General features: G+C 43.0%; 1 protein-coding gene across 2 annotated transcripts in view; it reads left to right on the forward strand.

Annotated features, from left to right (window-relative positions):
• The window catches only part of EFTUD2 (elongation factor Tu GTP binding domain containing 2), a 34,144-nt gene that overhangs the window by 2,660 nt on the left and 12,773 nt on the right, over positions 1–18,711 (forward strand). Inside the window, exons 2-11 of one of the 2 annotated variants that reach the window (XM_061174918.1) lie at positions 710–818; positions 3,541–3,706; positions 4,406–4,484; positions 6,917–6,992; positions 7,475–7,540; positions 8,315–8,350; positions 10,110–10,200; positions 11,162–11,244; positions 13,254–13,420; positions 15,843–15,967. In XM_061174918.1, the coding sequence (XP_061030901.1) occupies positions 714–818; positions 3,541–3,706; positions 4,406–4,484; positions 6,917–6,992; positions 7,475–7,540; positions 8,315–8,350; positions 10,110–10,200; positions 11,162–11,244; positions 13,254–13,420; positions 15,843–15,967 (994 nt within the window). In that variant the 5' untranslated portion in view covers positions 710–713. Of the gene's footprint in view, positions 1–709; positions 819–3,540; positions 3,707–4,405; positions 4,485–6,916; positions 6,993–7,474; positions 7,541–8,314; positions 8,351–10,109; positions 10,201–11,161; positions 11,245–13,253; positions 13,421–15,842; positions 15,968–18,711 lie in introns of those variants that run through there. The other variant, XM_061174919.1, reaches the window with a different exon arrangement.

The raw sequence follows: 18,711 nt of genomic DNA on the forward strand, positions 1-18,711 counted from the left end.
GTCCTTGTTTGTAGGAATCACATGCACTAAAAGCAGGGGTTGGCAAACTTTGTCTGTCAAGGGCTAGATAGTAAATATTTTAGGCTTTGTGGGCCATATGGTCTCAGTGGCAGCTACTCTGCTCTGCTGTTACAGTGTGAAAGCAGCCACGGACAATATAAAAGAATGAGCATGGCTGTGTTCCAATAAAGCTGTTTTTATAGACGCTGAAATTTGAATTTCATATAATTAATTTTCACGTGTCATGAAATATTATTCTTTTGATTTTTTTCAACTATTTAAAAATAATAAAAAACATCTTACCTTCAGGGCTGTATGAAAACTGTTGGCAGGCCAGATTTGGCCACAGGCTATAGTTTCCCAACTGCTGCACTAAAGTATGAGGAGGTGATGAGACATTGTGTCAGCAACTTATTTGCAAATAATTTAGGAGAAAGAAAGTTATGTGTACTATTTTTGCAACTTTCTGGTATTTAATTATTTTAAAATTAAAATTTGTTTAGTTTTAGAAAAAAGAAGTGGGTGAAGTATATGTAAACAGAAACAGGAGTGGAACAGACAGGAGGGGAAGGTTCAGGGCTTTGGAGGAGCAGTCAGTGGGTTGATGTAACTGGAGAGGAGATTGTGTGAGGGATATGGTCAACCACAGGCTAGGGCGGAGGTCTTGATTACCTTGCCAGCATCTAACTCTTCTCTTCCTGAATTTTAGCATCATGGATACTGACTTGTATGATGAGTTTGGGAATTATATTGGACCAGAGCTTGATTCTGATGAAGATGATGATGAATTGGGCAGAGAGACCAAAGATCTTGATGAGGTAAAACAAATATATACTTTTTTCATCTCTCTTTTTTAAGAAAGCAATAAAGTAGTAACCATAAATTAGTGAGTCTGTTTCTGTGAGTCTGTTTCTGTTTTGTATATAGATTCATTTGTGTTGTGTTTTAGATTCCACATATAAGTGATATCATATCATATTTGTCTTTCTCTGTCTGGCTTCACTTAGTATGATATTCTCTAGGTCCATCAGCGTTGCTGCAAATGGCAATGTTTCATTCTTTTTTATGGCTGAGTAATATTCCACTGTATACATGTACCACGTCTTCTTAAATCAGTCATCTGTTGATGGGCACTTGGGTTGTTTCCATGTCTTGGCTGTTGTAAATAGTGCTGCTATGAACCTGGGGGTGCATGTGTCTTTTTGAACTAGTGTTTTTGATTTTTCCATCATCCCTTTTCATTTACTCAAGATGTTCACCCCAGCAATTCTCCCCTCTCTCCCATGTCATTAGTTTTCCCTCTCTACTAGATCATCCCCATCAGCATACAGATATGCTGTTGTTTCATCATAAAATCCTTTCATGACCCTATAGCCCCCTTCCGTTACCTCCCATTTCCCTGTTTCCCAATGCGGCACATCACAAAAGAGTTGTTACTTGCTGTCTCCAAATCCTCTCCTCCCATTTTCTCTGAAACCAAGTTTTGTTGTTTTGCCTCTCCCATTCCACACAGACTGCTCTTGTCAGGGTCATCAGTGACCTCTGCCCCAGACCCGGTGCTCATCCTGCTTGACCTGTCTGCAGCATCTGGCCCAGCTGATCCCTCCCTCCTTAAAATACTCTCTTCCCTTGGCTTCCAGGGAATCCCCTGGTTTTCCTTCTCTTCTCTGGCCGGTCCTTCCCAGTCTTTGCCGCTGGTTCCTCCTCATCTCCCTGACCTCTTAACTGTCAATGGGCCCCAAGGCTCCATTCCTGATATCTGTTCTCTATCTACACTCACTCCCCTGGTCATCTTATCCAGTATATCAAATCCCTTCTAGTCCCTGAGGACTCTCAAATTTATATCTCCAACCTGGACCTTTCTCTTGAACCTCAGGTTTGTATGTCTAGCTTTCTACTTGGCATCTCTACTTGATGTCTAATATGGCTTCTCAAACTTAGCATATCTAAGGCCTAAACACAGAGCTTCTCCATCCCCTGTCCCCTGCTTCTGCCTCCAACCTCCTCTTACAGTCTTCCTCATCTAGTAAAGACAGGGCCATTCCCCGGTTGCTCAGGTCAAAAACCTTGCCTCTTTTTTTTCACTCCTACTCTGAATTCACTAGAATACATTTTTTACTCTATTTTTAAAATATATGCAGAATCCAACCTCTCCTTCCACCTTCACAGCTACTCCTCTGGGCATAAGCCACAATCACTGCCATCTCTCTCCTGTATCACTGCAGTAGCCTTCCAACTAATCTCTCTCCTTTTAGTATATCTCAGTATGGGGACCAGAGTGAGTCTTTTAAAACAAAAGCCTGATCATGTTACTCCTCTGCTCAGAACTGCTAGAACAGGACTTCTCAGCCTCGATACCATTGACGTTTGGGGCCAGATAATTCTATGTTGCAGGGGCTGTCCTGCGCTTTATAGGATGTTTAGCAGCATCCCTGGCTTCTACCCACTAGGTCCCCCACACACATACCCAGCTGTGACAACCAGAAACGTCTTCAGACATTGCCAGATGTTCCCTGGGAGACAGAATTGTCTTTGGCTGAGAAGCACTGCCATAGAGTAAAGTTAGATTACTTAGAATGATCCAGAAGATCCTACATGATCACCTCCTATGTGATCTCAGCTTATACTGTTCTCCCCATTATTTACTGAACTGGCTTCCTTGCTAATCCTCAAAGTTGCTGGCATAACCTTGACTCAGAGCCTTTGCATTTGCCGTTTCAGCCAACTAGAATGCTCTTCCCCACTTACTTGTAGAACTTACTCTCTCTTCCCTCAGATTTTTGCTCAAATGTCATCATCTCTCTTTTTTGCATCGCTATATTACGAATACCTAGAACAGTGCCTGGCACATAGTAAGTGCTCAGTAGATATTTGTTGAGCGAATGAATTAACCAGGGTGTTTTGGAACATAAAGGGTTATGTAGTAGCCACTTTTAATCATTTGAAAGACTTTTTAGGAGAAGAGGGCATAGCTTTGTTCAGCGTTGCTTGTGACTGTGGGTTTTAATTTATAAGGAGGTGAGTTCGAAGTCATTTACGAAGACTCACTTTCCAACAGGGAACTGCGCTGTCTTGTGAGTGAGTACTGTTGTTATTGGAAGTACTCAACAGGGACAGGAATACGTAGAGAGTGTTCATTCATTTAACGTGGTCTTCTATGTGCCAGGCACCATGCTGTGTACCGAGGACACAGAGATGAATAGTACTCAAAGAACTCCCGTCCTATGGAATTCCTAATGTGTGAGGCATAGGGCAATATCCAGAAAAGTGCCTCCAATCTTGATCCATTTGTGACCAATGGCCTGCGTTTAAGAAAGGGTCCATTTGAATCAGGAGAGCCGTCCATACCCATGGCTTACAGTCTTCTCTTTGTGAAGGATCACACAAGAGTAGAACCTGCCCCACTGACTGTAGCACAGAACTCAAAATAAGAAGCTGTCAGGCATGTGAAGTCATTGCTCTTAACTCATGTAGTGTAGTGAGTCATTGAGCAGGAAAAGTGCATGCCTCTTCCAGCCTCCTTCCGTCTCTTGCTTTTAGGTCGATGATGATGACGACGACGACGAGCTAGGAGATCATGATGAAGACCACCCTGGGATGGAGGTGGTGCTGCATGAGGACAAGAAGTACTACCCCACAGCTGAGGAGGTGTATGGTCCTGAAGTGGAGACCATAGTTCAGGAGGAGGACACCCAGCCTCTCACAGGTGAGTCTGGAGGCACTGGGCTGTGAGAGGTGAAATCGAAGCTAGAAAACTTCATTTCATAGCCATCAGCAGTCTTGAAAGTTCAGTGAATGAACTGACTAGTTTTTCTTTCAGGTGGTATTTCTGGATTGAGATTCAATTAACCCTGTCTTGGCAATCAACAAAACAGCTTGTTACCAAGCAAATAAGTGTTATTTCTTTCTTTATCTGATATTTGTTTGGGTTCTTGAAGACTGTTTTTAAGTTCTCCCTCTGGTCTGATATGTTTTTCCATCCAAATAATACCAGTTTCTTTAACTAGTCCTCACAATGCTTATTTTCCACTTCCTTAATAATTTTCATTGATCTTCTGGGAAGTAGTTGCATTTTATAAATGCAAGGAGAGATTTTTTTTTGTTTTTTTGTTTTTGTTTTTTTGCAAGGAGAGATTTTGAACTGACATTGACCTCATCCTATATCCAGTCCGTCTCCCTTACTCCCACAAAATGAAGTCCAGACACCTCAGTCCACAATTCAAGATCCTTCAGTGTCTCATGCCAAACAGCGTTCCCAGAACTTTCTCAACCTGAGTGGTCCTCGAGAATAACATAAATTGATGTCATATATCATCCATTCTGAAAACTCAGTCTAATGGAATAGGGCTCTGTATTTTTATGCTTTATGCCTACCTGCACATCACTACTTTTTTTTCCCTCCTAGAGCCCATTATTAAACCGGTGAAAACCAAGAAATTCACTCTGATGGAGCAGACATTACCTGTCACAGTATATGAAATGGAGTAAGTTATAAGGTCTTGCAGCCTCTCTGCACGAATATTGTAGGTTCAGTTTTTTCATGGAGGTAGGAGGTGGTTTGTGGTTAAAGTAACCAGTGAATTTTTGGGGTGGTGGTGGTGAGAGCAGTGACATCCGTTTGTGCCTGAGTCATTTTGCTGACTTCTCTCTATGACCAGGTTCAGCTCTGTCGCTGCCTGCTGCCAGATCTAGTCTGACAGATTTCAACTTTATTTAAGTATTTATTTATTTTGGTAGGTAAAAGGGCATATCCCTGAGCTCTTTATTATTTATTTATTTATTTAATTTTTAAAAATTGAGGTATAGTTGATTTGCAATGTTGTGTTAGTTTCCGCTGTACAGCACAGTGATTCAGATTCTTTTCCCTTATATGTTATTACAAAATATTGAGTATAGTTCCCTGTGCTATACAGTAGGTCCTTGTTGGTTATCTGTTTTATATATAGTAGTGTGTATATGTTAATCTCCAACTCCTAATTTATCCCTCCCTTCCCCTCCCCTTTCCTCTTTGGTAACCGTCAGTTTGTTTTCTATGTCTGTGGGCCTATTTCTGTTTTGTAAATAAGCTCATTTGTATCTTTTTTTTTTTTCTTTTAGATTCCACATATAAGTGATATCGTATGATATTTGTCTTTCTCTGTCTGGCTTATTTCACTTAGGATAATAATCTCTAGGTCCATCCATGGTGCTGCGCCAGTGAATTATTGTGAAAGCAAAAATCTCTTCCTACAATTTGCCGAAATTTTCCTTCCGCTTATATCGTTGCTGAGATATTTAGGCTCAATCTTAACTTTCTTCTTGGCTCTCATCCGGATCTCAGCCATTTTCTCTTCTTCCAAACCTTTAGTTTGGTATTAGAAGCCAGCCTTTGAGACAGAACTGGGTATTATAATTGTCAATGTTGGGGCCACCAGAGCCTGTTTTGACTCGGTATGGTTGCTAAGTGTTTTGGGAACATAACAACTCTTTATTTTGAAAAGGAGGCACAGGTAGGTAGGTATGTGTAGAATAATTTAGACTCTTCACACTGCAAACTGTTTTTGAAAATATTTTTATTGATGAAATGCACTTATAAGGACCTCATATATTGAGGTGCTTGTGACCCATTATTAGATAATGAAACTTTTTTTTTTAAAACATGTTGACATCTTGTATGTCCGAAGGAGTAAGGTCCCTTCTGAAATGGTCAGCTCACCTGCCATCATTCACACTTTTTTTTTTTTTAATATTTATTTATTTGGTTGCATTGGGTCTTAGTTACAGCGCACGGGCTCCTTAGTTGCGGCAGGCGGGCTGCTTAGTTGTGGCATGTGAATCTCATGTGGGATCTAGTTCCCTGAGCAGGGATCAAACCCGGGCCCCTTGCATTGGGAGTGCATAGTCTTAACCACTGCGCCACCAGGAAGTCCCCCATTCACACATTTTTGAAACAACCTTTCAGTTTTCTTCAGAACTTGCGTCATATTCTTTCGTGTTCTCAGTGGTGATTTTTTTAAAAATCTCCAATCTTTGAAAGCAGGCTGGATTTTTAAAATTTATTTCTTTATTTATTTTTAACACTTTATACTTTATTTTATGTACGTATGTATGTATGGCTGTGTTGGGTCTTCGTTTCTGTACGAGGGCTTCCTCTAGTTGTGGCAAGCGGGGGCCACTCTTCATCGCGGTGCGCGGGCCTCTCACTATCGCGGCCTCTCTTGTTGCGGAGCACAGGCTCCAGACGCGCAGGCTCAGTAATTGTGACTCACGGGCCCAGCTGCTCCGCGGCATGTGGGATCTTCCCAGACCAGGGCTCAAACCCGTGTCCCCTGCATTGGCAGGCAGATTCTCAACCACTGCGCCACCAGGGAAGCCCCAGGCTGGATTTTTCAAAGAGCCAAAAGTCATCTGAAGGCTATTTACCATAAGTAATGTGGATGATAAGCAAGAAAGGCAGGGTTGGTTTTGATCAGGATGGAACTCCTCTGCTCATCATTAATGAGATGAGGTTTTCTTGAAAGCCTTGTTAACCAGCTGTGACGGCAGTTTCAGAAGCAAAGCTCCCAAAGTGATTTGAAGTCCCCTTGGCATCAGTGGTATAAATGTGTAACATCTAGCCTGAATGTTTTGAACTGAACAGTACTCATGTATGTGTGTGCTGGTATTTGGTTTTTTCTTCTTGCTTGCTTTTCAAATTTCATTATTTTACTGTTGAAATCTCCATGACATTTCACAGGTTGTGTCTCCTCATGAATAAGTCCGTTCCGTTCCCAAAGCCAGAACTGTGTAGAGGTAGAAACTCACTTCTGCCTCTGAGCATTCTCCAGTTGGTCTGAAAGTTGTTCCTGGCTGAAAATACCTAAAACACCTTTGTAGCACTCCCCCATTTGAAAACTTTTGGCAAAGTCCCTTTTGCTCTTTTCCTTTCTCCTTTCAGTTTCTTGGCAGATCTGATGGATAACTCGGAGCTCATCAGAAATGTGACCCTTTGTGGTCATCTCCACCATGGCAAGGTGAGAGAGCTTTCGGCTACTTGGAACAGGGTTGCTCTTCATTTCTGCTCATTTTTTCAGCCCTCAGAGTCACACGTTGGGGTCTGAGGCCATAAGGCTGGACCTCCTCACTCTGGGGGGCCTGCATGCCTATTGTGAAACTGAGCTGTGAAATTCTAGCTTTTCCTGAGCAGCAGATGGAAAGCTAAGCCACTTGCATGCCTGAGCCTTGTGTCTACCTCTGGACAGAAGAGGGGAAATTGAGCCTTGATCTGATTTTATAAGTTTTCATTTCCTGGGGGATGCTTGTCTAAGAAAGATTTCATCTTTCATTTGAAAATAATCCTGTGGCTTCATTGTTAATTCTTTGCTGTCCCATAATCCTCCCTGCTCTCTTCTTCGTCTCTTTATCCCTAAATTATGTGGTGTAGTGGGAACTGGGAGAAGGGTAGAGTAGATTTTTCTCTGTGGTTGGCAGAACCTAACTTTCTCTTCCCTTTCAGACATGTTTTGTAGATTGTTTAATAGAGCAGACTCACCCGGAAATCAGAAAGCGCTACGACCAAGATGTGAGTAGAAATTCTGTTGAAGGTTTAGGATGAACCATTCAGAATATACAGGGGTGGGTGTCTCTCTCCTTCCCCTTTCTTCCACCTTCCCACTCTCACTGTAAATAATGATGCATATAATGTGCTGCTTTATAATTGTAGTTTCTATTAATAGGCCTTAAGAAAATAATTTCAACTTTCTCAGAAACATAGAGAATATTAGCGTGCAGTATTTTTGGATGATCTGTTCTGCACTTGGGATCCCTCCTGTGTTCTGATACATCCTGACTTCGATAGCCTATTCTTTCCTGTCATAGTATTAATAGCCTCTCTATAAATATAATACAATTGGACCTTGTTGTTTTCATGATAAATTTAAACGCCTGTGAATGAGGCCAAGTGGGGCTGCAAGTCTCAGTGCAATAAATGTTCAGTCTTGGCCAGATTGACTGTTTTGACGTTCAGGGTCCCATGAAGGCCGGATGTGTCTCCATGTACCACTGTGAAAAATTCAGTGCATTTGATACAATTTAGCTCTTCAGTCATACCTGGTCTTTAGTGACTTACCCTACTCCCCAAAAAACCACACACCCAGGAGCATTTTCCATCTGGGAGGGTGCTGGTCTCATTGTCTGAAATTTATGTAGGGGTACCCTGTTGTCTTCCATCTATTCTCCTCCTGAGGCAGAGAACCTCGAGCTGGGAGGTGGTGAGGGAAAGTAATTGATGGTTTGTGTGGGAGAGGAGTCTGAATTCAGGAGGTAACTACAGTTCCTTTTTTTTTTTTTTTTGAAGCTGTGCTACACTGACATTCTCTTCACAGAGCAAGAGGTAAGTGTGCCTTTGGATGTCTGATTGTAGTCCACAGCAGGCCCAGCAGTAGTAGTTTTGTAGGGAATGTCGAAGAGCTTTACGGTAACATTTTGGTCCATACCACACACCTCCCCACCCTCACTCCCACCCCTCATCTCTTTATCTCCCTGCTTCTCTCGGTCATCCTATGATCTATAACTTGAAAGAGAGCTGGGTAGGCAAACTGTAGGGTAAAAGGGGGGACCCTCCTATCTTTGGCTGGATTTAATTTAGCCTAGTAGGGCAACTGCTAAGAGGTGATGTGTACATTTATGCTGTAAGTTCTGCAGAAGCTAAACATGATTTTTAAAATGACATCCTTAAAATCTGTAAGGTGACTCCATCCATATGTTGATCTTTCTGGGAGTAGCTTCTGGAGAATGGGTTCGTCTGTCTTTGTGCTTCTCTTTCTGTATAAAAGAGTGAGCATACATCTCTGTCTTTCCCATTCCTACTGGTTGGTCTTTCTTTGCATCTGGATCTTTGTCCCTCCCCTCTAATCCCTTCTGTTTCCCCTTCTTCTTTATTTCTGTCTCTCATAAATGACCACATGGAAAGCACAGGAGTGTAAGTACTGTGATTAACCAAAGGAACTTTGAACGGTGCTGGCATATGTTAAGCACTCAACAGATACTAGCTATTGTTTTTTTATATATATATTTATATGTTTGTTTGACTGGAGTTGTTTTAATACTTATTTTCTGTTACAGCTTTTATAATATATTTTTAAGAAAACCTAAAATGCTGCAGATTGTTTCTTTTTACTTGTACTGTGCTTAATTATTTTTGTTTACAGTGTATGAGGAGGATAAGATTTTAGGACTCTGGATTCTCTATTAAGGTTTAATACTGCTTTTTTTTTTTTTTTTTTAAGATCATTTATTTATTTATTTATTTATTTATTTATTTATTTATTTTTAAACATCTTTATTGAAGTATAATTGCTTTACAATGGTGTGCTAGCTTCTGCTTTACAACAAAGTGAATCAGTTACACATATACATATGTTGCCTTATCTCTTCCCTCTTGCATCTCCCTCCCTCCCACCCTCCCTATCCCATCCCTCTAGGTGGTCACAAAGCACCGAGCTGATCTCCCTGTGCTATGCGGCTGCTTCCCACTAGTTATCTATTTTACATTTGGTAGTGTATATATGTCCATGACACTCTCTCACCCTGTCACATCTCACCCCTCCCTCTCCCCATATCCTCAAGTCCATTCTCTAGTAGGTCTGTGTCTTTATTCCCATCTTGCCACTAGGTTCTTCATGACCTCTTTTTTTTTTTTTTTTTTTTTTTTCCCTTAGATTCCATATATATGTGTTAGCATACTGTATTTGTTTTTCTCTTTCTGACTTACTTCACTCTGTATGACAGACTCTAACTCCATCCACCTCATTACAAACACCTCCATTTCATTTCTTTTTATGGCTGAGTAATATTCCATTGTATATATTAATACTGCTTTGCTAGCTTGTTCATTTTTTTATTTTTACTTTTTTGTATTTGAACCAACTCCCCCCCCCCGCCCCCGCCCCCGCCCCAGTGCTTTGTAACATCAAGATTGTTCATCTTTAAGGTCATTCTGGTTAGAGACCTAGATAAAAATCACACCCACTACAAGGAGAGACATCAGTGTAGTTTACTAGCAACTGGAAAGATCCAAGAGCAGAATGAATCCCTCCTGCATAGGAAGAAGCCTTGATCACTCTCGCCCTCTTTCTCTCTGCGACTTTCAGAGGGGTGTTGGCATCAAGAGTACTCCTGTGACAGTAGTCTTGCCAGATACCAAAGGAAAATCCTACCTCTTCAATATCATGGACACTCCAGGTAGGACATTCCTTGACTTTTTACCATCAGAACCCTGTCCTGTTTGTTTCTTTTGCTTCCAGAACAGAGCAGAGCATTATGTCTTTGTTTTTACATTCCCTTGCCTTCATTGAGATAATTTTATTTTTTTAACTGTCTCCTTTGCTTCTAACTAGTTAATTAGCCAGCAGTGTGCTCCAGACCTTCTATTTTGTTCCTCTCTTGACTCTGCTCGAGAAGATTTAAATTTGGGGGAATCTTATTCACTTATTCATTTCAGCCTGTGTCAGCCCATGCTAGACATTGGGGCAACAAAGCTGAGTCAGACATGGTCCCGGCCTCAGGCAGTCTCAGTCTTTTGAAGGAGACTGTGGGGGCACACACCGATGGCTGGGGGACATGCAGGTTACCATAGAAGCAGCATACCTCACCCTGTGGCTGACTTTCTCTTTGGGAAGGACCAGCCCAGGGTTCCCTTTTTTTAAATAGGAAAATTTGGATTTTGACAGATTGGCCTTCTTTGCCCCATCAGATGCCCGATGCCCTCGTACCTCTCAGCCCCTGACCCCTACCCGCACCCACCAGCACCACCTTGCCAGGAACCAGCTCCCGTGCTCCAGGCCCTCCTTTGCCCTCTTTCCTGCTCCCAAATTGTCTTCTGTCCCGCAGAACTCTGTTCACTGCTGATTAGACTGGTTTAGTCTGCGAGTTGAATGTGTTGTGCCCTCCTTGATAAAATGCTTTCTTTATGTTTGGGGGCCTCCTGTATAAAAGCATAATCCAAAAAAAAAAAAAAAAAAGCATAATCCAAGGATGTGGCTCTAACGTGGAACTTTGCACACTGCAGAGAGCTGTGGGGAGAAGGGAAAGGGGGTATTTGTGGGTTCACATGCTTTGCAGTGCCCCACAGACCACGTACAAGTTAATTGTGCCTCATCCTGCCACCACACAAGTGGCGACTTACTTAGTATTTGCTTTTCAGGACACGTGAATTTTTCTGACGAGGTCACAGCTGGCTTGCGCATCTCAGATGGAGTGGTCCTTTTCATCGATGCTGCTGAGGGTGTAAGTCTGCGTCAGTTCTCTTAGGACCCCTCCTCCCTGTCATGTTTGCCGCACACGATGCCCAGGGCTCTGAGTGAGCTGGGAATTAGAGAACGTGAGAGTCTGTGGGATTAAGGCTCACCTTTGCTCTAAAATTAGGGCAGCAAATGAAAGTCAAAATTAGTTCTCAGTGAGTCCCTCACTCCCTGCCCAGTGAAGCTCAAAATGATAGGACCCATTGTCATTCAGAAACACAAAAATGACAAAGGTAAATAAAAGGGAGGGAGGAGAGTTTTAAATGTTAATGAATTTGTCTAAGGTAAAGAGAGATTGGAGTTAAAAGGCCCAAAGATTAGGTGATTTGGCTAACCTCATTCATGTTGTCATCGGTGAGATAGCCAGCAGAGGGAGCCAGGGTTACCTTTTTAAAAATTGACTTCATCTTGGAGTAATTTCAAACTTACTGAAAAGTTGCAGTAGTACAGAGAACACCCTCATTTGTAATTCTGTCTCTGTACACGTACATATGCACTCACACGTATGTGTTTTCCCCTTGAACCATTTGAAAATAAAATATTTCAGAATGTATTTCCTAAGAACAAGGACATTCACTTACATAATCATAATACACTTACCAGAATCTGGGAATTCGACGTTGATACAATATTGTTGTACAGATCTTTTTCTGTAGACCTTAGTCAGTCTCACTAATTGTCCCATTAATGTCCTTTATAGAATTTTTTTTCCTTATCCAGGATGATGCATAACATTTAATTTTCATGTCTCTTTTAATTGGAATTCTTCTTTTACCTTTCTTGGTCTTTTATGACATTAGCATTTTTGAAGTGTATAGGCCATTTATTTTGTAGACTGTCTCTCAATCAGGGTTTGTCTAATGTTTCCTCATGATTAGGTTCAGGTTATTTGGGGCAGGAATACTATATCAGCACGGTTGTGTTCTTATTAGTCCATCACATCAGAAGGCCCATGATGTAACCTTATCCCATTATTGGTGATGTTAACTTTGATCACTTGGTTAAGGTGGGTGTGCCAGGCTTCTCCAATGTAAAGTTACTGTTTTCCCCCTTTGTAATAACTGATTTGTGGGGTGATACCTTGAGTCTATGTATACATGTTATTCCTTATCAAACTTTACCAGTTTTATCATCCACTGGTCATTCCTAGCTTATTGATATAATAGTTGCAAATGGTGATTTTCTAACTCTTACTATTTCTTCTGTATTTATTGGTTGGAATTCTGTTGTAAGGAAGAGGTTTCCCTTCTCCATTTGCTTATTTATTATCCGTATGGATACACGGATTTTTATTTTACTCAGTGGGTTATAATCCACTAGTATCTTTATATCTTTTAATATTCTAGTTATCCCAGATTTGGCTAGTGAGAACTCCTTCAGGCTGGCTCCTTTATCCTTTTGACATGCCCTGTCTTTTTTTAAGCACAAAAAGATGTCCTAGACTCATCTTGTACTTTCCCTGCCCCAATCCTGGAATCAGCCATTTCTCCATGGAGCTTTGGCTCCTTATAGTGAGGACAGATACTTAGAAACAAAGATCAGAGTATGTTCACTGCTACTGGAACACATTGCTTCTAGGACTTTTCACTGAACACAGATAATATACACCCAAAGGTATCTGTAACTGTTTCTACACATACATATTAAAAACCATTAACACAGTAGAAGAGAAGAAAAAAATCAATTTATCCTAATACCCACAATTCTATTTCAGCACCACAGCTTCTTCCCAAGCCTTCCTTGGTTCCTTCTCTGGCACTGAGAAACCTGGCTCCCAACATCATCAGTGTATTTATTCATTTCTCAATCCTGCAAGGTCACCTCTTAAAATTCCTGAATCTGCCATTGGGCAAGATACCCTCTGCTTCCCCCCAACAATCTATTTCCTCTTTTCCACATTCTTCATATTTTTAAGTAGTATCTTCTTTGGCTCTGCTCTGGACTGTTCTGCCCTCTTTGCTCTCATCACCATCTTCTGAGCCTTGTGTCTCTCAGGTGATGCTGAACACAGAGCGGCTGATCAAGCACGCCGTGCAGGAGAGGCTGGCAGTCACCGTGTGCATCAACAAGATTGACCGGCTGATCCTGGAGCTGAAGCTGCCCCCCACTGATGCTTATTACAAGCTGCGTCACATTGTAGATGAGGTCAACGGATTAATAAGGTAGAGGAACCCTGGGAGTGGACCTCCTGTCCTCGGCACTCTGGTTTTTATAAATCTTAACCTTGGAACACCTCTGGGGGCAACTCTGATTCCTTGGCATGCGTTGACGAGCTTGTTGGACACAGCTAGAGGCGCATTCTGTGGCTCTGCAGGGATTGACTCCGCCGCCTTGGCCTCATTAACTCTGCTCCTTAACCAGATATGCAGCTTGCCACACATCCTCAATTTAGTACTGCAGTCAGTACCCTGAGCTCTAGAATCAGTCTCGTCTTCACCGAACCAACCATGTAAAGTTGGGCAGAGTCCTTAAGCTCATAGAGCCTCAGTTTCTGCTTCTGTAAGAAGGGAATAGTAATATTTGCCCAATGAGATGTTACAAGGAATTAAAGACAGCCAATGTAACACACTTAGCACAGTGCTCAGCAGACAGTAGCTGATGGGTGAGTAATGTTAGCTGCTATTATCTTACTAGCACAGACTCAGTAAGAGAAGGAACTGTTGGCTTTTATTTCTTGTTGAAGCTGCTTTTCAAAAAGATGGATTTGGGGTTTATGAGTGATGGTTGGGAGACCTTAGAATACAGTACCAAGGTGGCTTTGAAGAATAGCTTAAATTAGTTTTTTTTGGCCACACCGCACAGCTTGTGGGATCTTAGTTCCCCGACCAGGGATCCAGTCCAGGCCCCCAGCAGTGGAAGCGTGGAGTCCTAACCACTGAACTGCCAGGGAACTCCCTGAATATATTCTTAAAGACAGTTTTATCTGTAGGCTGAAGGATGTACTGGATGACTTTTTGAGGCCCGTTGCAGGGCCTGGGAGGAGGCTGCCCTCCTGAGAGAGCTCCTCTCCAGCTGAGGGTCAGGGACGGTACTCTCGTGGCGGGGACAGGTTCACCTTCAGACACCCCGCCCCGCCATCCCCCAGTTTGTAACACTGGTTCTCAACAGGGGTATCTTCTCCCTGTTACTGGAAGGACTGAGAATGACTGGAGCCCATATAATGGCCGGAGTCCAAAAGATGAAATGATAAACTTCTCTAAAGGGGGGACGGCTTGGACAGGGCTAAATCCTGATCTACCAGAATAGGAAGTCAAGAAGTCACATCTCAACCACCAAACAAGAAATAGCAACATGGGGCTTCCCTGGTGGCACAGTGGTTAAGAATCCGCCTGCCAATGCAGGGGACACGGGTTCCAGCCCTGGTCCGGGAAGATCCCACATGCCGCGGAGCAACTAAGCCCGTGAGCCACAACTACTGAGCCTGGGCTCTAGAGCCTGCAAGCCACAACTACTAAGCCCACGTGCCACAATTACTGAAGCCCGCCCCCTAGATAGAGCCTGTACTCCGCAACAAAGAGCAGCCCACGCTCGCCGCAACTAGAGAAAGCCTGCGCACAGCAACGAAGACCCAATGCAGCCCCCCCCAAAAAAAAAAGAAAGAAATAAAAAGCAATAGCAACATGAACATATTATTTAGAAATATGGAGGTGAATGCTCTAGAAGCACCTTTAAAAGAGTTGAAAGCAATTGCCTCTGGGGACCGTAACTTGGGAGTATGGTAGGGGACTACTCTTTATAAGCCAATACTTTTATTTCTAAATTAAGAAATTCCAGGGACTTCCCTGGTGGTCCAGTGGCTAAGACTCTGCGCTCCCAACGCAGGGGGCCCGGGTTCGATCCCTGGTCAGGGAACTAGATCCCACATGCCGCAACTAAGAGTTCGCATGCCGCAGCCAGAAAGATTCTGCACGCTGCAACTAAGACCTGGCGCAGCCAAATAAATAAATATTTTTTAAAAAGGAAACTGTGTAAAGCAGGGTGTCAGAAAGGCTAGAGTTGTGGATTTGATCCCTGTGTACAGCTGGTTTTCTTATAAATGCTAGTGAACTTGGGGTGCTGTGGCTTCTGCATGGCTTTTAAGACTGAATGTTTTAACGTGAATTTGTAAAGCAAAGCCAAACAAGGCAATGAAGAGTAGGGCCGTGAGAGCAGGGGGCAAAGTTGCTTTTTTTTTTCATTCATTCATTCATTTACTTACACTGGTGTTTCTCTTTGTGAAATTGAGATTTCTCTAAAATGTTGGATTTCTCTAATCTTATTACATTAGATTAGTTTCCTGTGTTCCAAGGTCTTTGTCTCTGTCCTCCAAGTTTCCCCTTGTCCGGCGCAGTTAACTTCTTCAAGGTCACGCAGAATGTATCCAGCTCTGGGAAATCACTTTGTTACTGGGGGTTAGGGTACAGCTCCATCATGTCACTTTCTTGGACCAGGCTGTTGGCAAAGCTGAGTGTATTACGCAAGCCCCTTCTGAGGGTGAGGGCTGGAAAGAAGCTGTGATATTGAGTCCCTGCGCCCTTCACCCTTGGCATCGCGCCGGCATTGCTGCCCAGCCTGGCTCTGCACTCACGGCTGTCTCTGTTTCAGCATGTATTCCACTGACGAGAACCTAATCCTTTCCCCGCTCCTGGGCAACGTCTGCTTCTCCAGCTCCCAGTACAGCATCTGCTTCACACTGGGCTCCTTTGCCAAGATCTACGCTGACACCTTTGGTAAGCTCTGGCTGGCAGTCTGTCTCTCCAGCTTCCCCAGAGTCACGTGTGCCTTTCCTGCTGAATGGTTTAGAAATGGGCTTCATGCCAGAGTCCCCTGTCGGAGGGAGGCATTTTATCAAGTGTTGTCTTCACATCTGGGGCTCCTTTTGGCACCTAGGCTCTTTCCTCGGGCTAACTGCTTTCCAAACAATAAATAGAAGGATAAAGGTGCCTGGGAAGAAATGGGTGAAGAGGGAGCTCAAGTTAGGAATAAGAATCTCTCCTAGAGTGAAACAGATTTTGTCAAGGAGGAATTATCCATGGCCCCAAAGCCATTCAGGCCTCTTTCTCAGAGATGGAATCTCTCTCACCGGTTGTGCTTCCAGCTGTCTTTCCAACTATATCCAGGCACATAGAAGTTCTGTAGGCCCACTTGAGAACTCGAGTTGGATTCGCAGCCCACTGGGACGTCCAGCGGAATGATTTTATAGGCCCCTGGAGCCGCAACACCAGAACCCTGGGACCAGCTCCCCAGCTCTCAAGAGGTTCCCGTGCGCTCCACCTCTATGCCTCCCCAGTTCCCTCAGATCTAGTAGGAACCATGTCCTGGGTGTCAGTGTGTAGCCTGTGTGTCAAATACTGTACTTCCGCACGGAGGTCTTTGTCACCCCCATTTTTGGAGCTGAGGAGACAGGCTCAGTGAGAAGCCTCACAGCTGGTCAGCGCTGGCGCTGGGGCACCAGTGTTCTTTAGTCACTGGTCCTGCCTTACTCTCAAACGTGGAAACGTTTGCTCTGGTGAAAATAATGGACCAATTAAAACTTGGTCTTTTTTAAAATATGTACATATTTACTGCATCCTTATTTAGAAGAGTGGAAAACACAGTAAAATGTGAAGGAAACAAAATTCACCCATAACCTCATTACCATAACCACTGCAAACATTCTGATATAGTTCCTTCTTTCTCAGTTCAGTGTTTTACATAAAAAAGATCATATTTTATGTATATACATATAGTATAATAGCATAAGTATTCACTTAGCATTAGATCACAATAATTTGCCTATTAAAATTTATTGATAAAAATGATTTTATGTAACTGCCTATTGGTCCGCTGTATAGATGTACTATAACTTACTCGCTTTCTCATCATTAGACATATATTTTGGTTGTTTCCAAATGGCTCTTTTTTAAAAAATGTATAGATAGACAGTAAATGAAATTCACCTGAACAAGGTTCCAGGTTATGTTTCTGAATGTTGTTTGTATCAACATATGAAGCAAAATCCAAGATTGTTTCTGTAATTATAATGTATTGACGGTTCAGTTTCTGACTGAAAATGGCTCTGAGCCTCAGGAGAGATTATTACTCACCCTTCGAACCCGCTGTTAGTTTCCGAAGAAGCCAGCTGTGAGCCCCAGCGTCATTATGAAAAGCCACGTATGGACTTCTGGAAAGTCAGCACTGGAAGGAATCAGAGATCACTGCGTCCTTCCCCATCGTTTTACATGTGGGAAAACTGTGCCCAGGGACACAGACCTTACTGATGGGGTTGGGACTAGAATCCACTTTGGTGCTTTTTTTTATCACATCGTCCTGCCAAAATTGATACCATGTCTTCTTACTAGGAACACAAGGCATGATGAATAATCTCTGACTCCTGGGAACTTCATCCAGTGGGTAGACAGAATCCCACAGTGATGAATGACAGTGTAAGGTGGTGTAGGCTTAGTGCCTGGTGGCTGCTGTAGGCAGGTAGAGCTGAGGGAATTCAGCTCCAAAGGCCTAGGGGAGGCTGCCTGAAGGAGATGGGGCTTTGACGGTGGAGAGTAGGGAGCCAGGAGGTCCAGACTCGCTGGGCTGGGAGAGGAGGCACGGAGGCAGGTGGTGTTGGCCCACGGGCGGCTGTTCAGGAATAGTGGACTGTTCCATCAAGGAGAAGAGTTGAAGTAAAACTACTGGGAGGCTGGGTTGGGACCACATTGGGGAGGGTTGGAAGGCGAGGTTAAGGAATTTAGACTTTATCCTGTAGGCAGTTAGGAGCTAATAAAGATTGGAGTGGGGTGATATGTGCAAAGCTGATGGAAGATAGGCCAGAGAGAGGAAATGATGAGGGAAGGGACACTTAGACATTTTCGCCAATATGCAGATACAGGATTGTGATTATTGGCTTGATGTTATCTTTGAGATTGAAAGGGGGCAGGGGGATTGGAGAGGTGTTCACTCATTCTTTGAGTAAGCATGTATTAAACGTCTGTTACGCACTAGGCCTGGTTCTTGTGAGTGCTCGGGCAGCTCAGTCCAGTGATTATAATACAGTGTATGTTAAGTGCAGTAATAGAGGTGTGTAAAAGAAACAGCGGTTCACAGAGGAGAGAGAGTTAAAGTAACTAATAACGTGGGAAAGAAGGGGAAATGTGGTAATTAACCAAGTGGGCAACAAAGATATTGAGCTTGGTTGAAGTGCTGATGATGGCCTCACTGAAAGGGAGCGAAAAGTCTGAGGGAATGTGGCTTTAGGGAAAAGGTGATGAATTTCCTCTATGCCTTCTCGAGAAAGAGATAGCAGTCTGACATCTGGGTTAGAAACATCCACGAGATAGCTGGTGATATCAGGGATCTAACTGAATGTTAGAAGAGCTCTGGACTCAGAAGATCTTGAATTTTAAAAGCCACAATTGCTGACTTCAGTCTGATGAGGATCAGCAGTTGCAGTCAAACTAAAAATATCAATTGGTAAAAGATGACACAACGGTTAGCT

Source organism: Eubalaena glacialis, chromosome 19 (genome assembly GCF_028564815.1).
Source record: "Eubalaena glacialis isolate mEubGla1 chromosome 19, mEubGla1.1.hap2.+ XY, whole genome shotgun sequence".
Classification (NCBI taxonomy): domain Eukaryota; kingdom Metazoa; phylum Chordata; class Mammalia; order Artiodactyla; family Balaenidae; genus Eubalaena; species Eubalaena glacialis.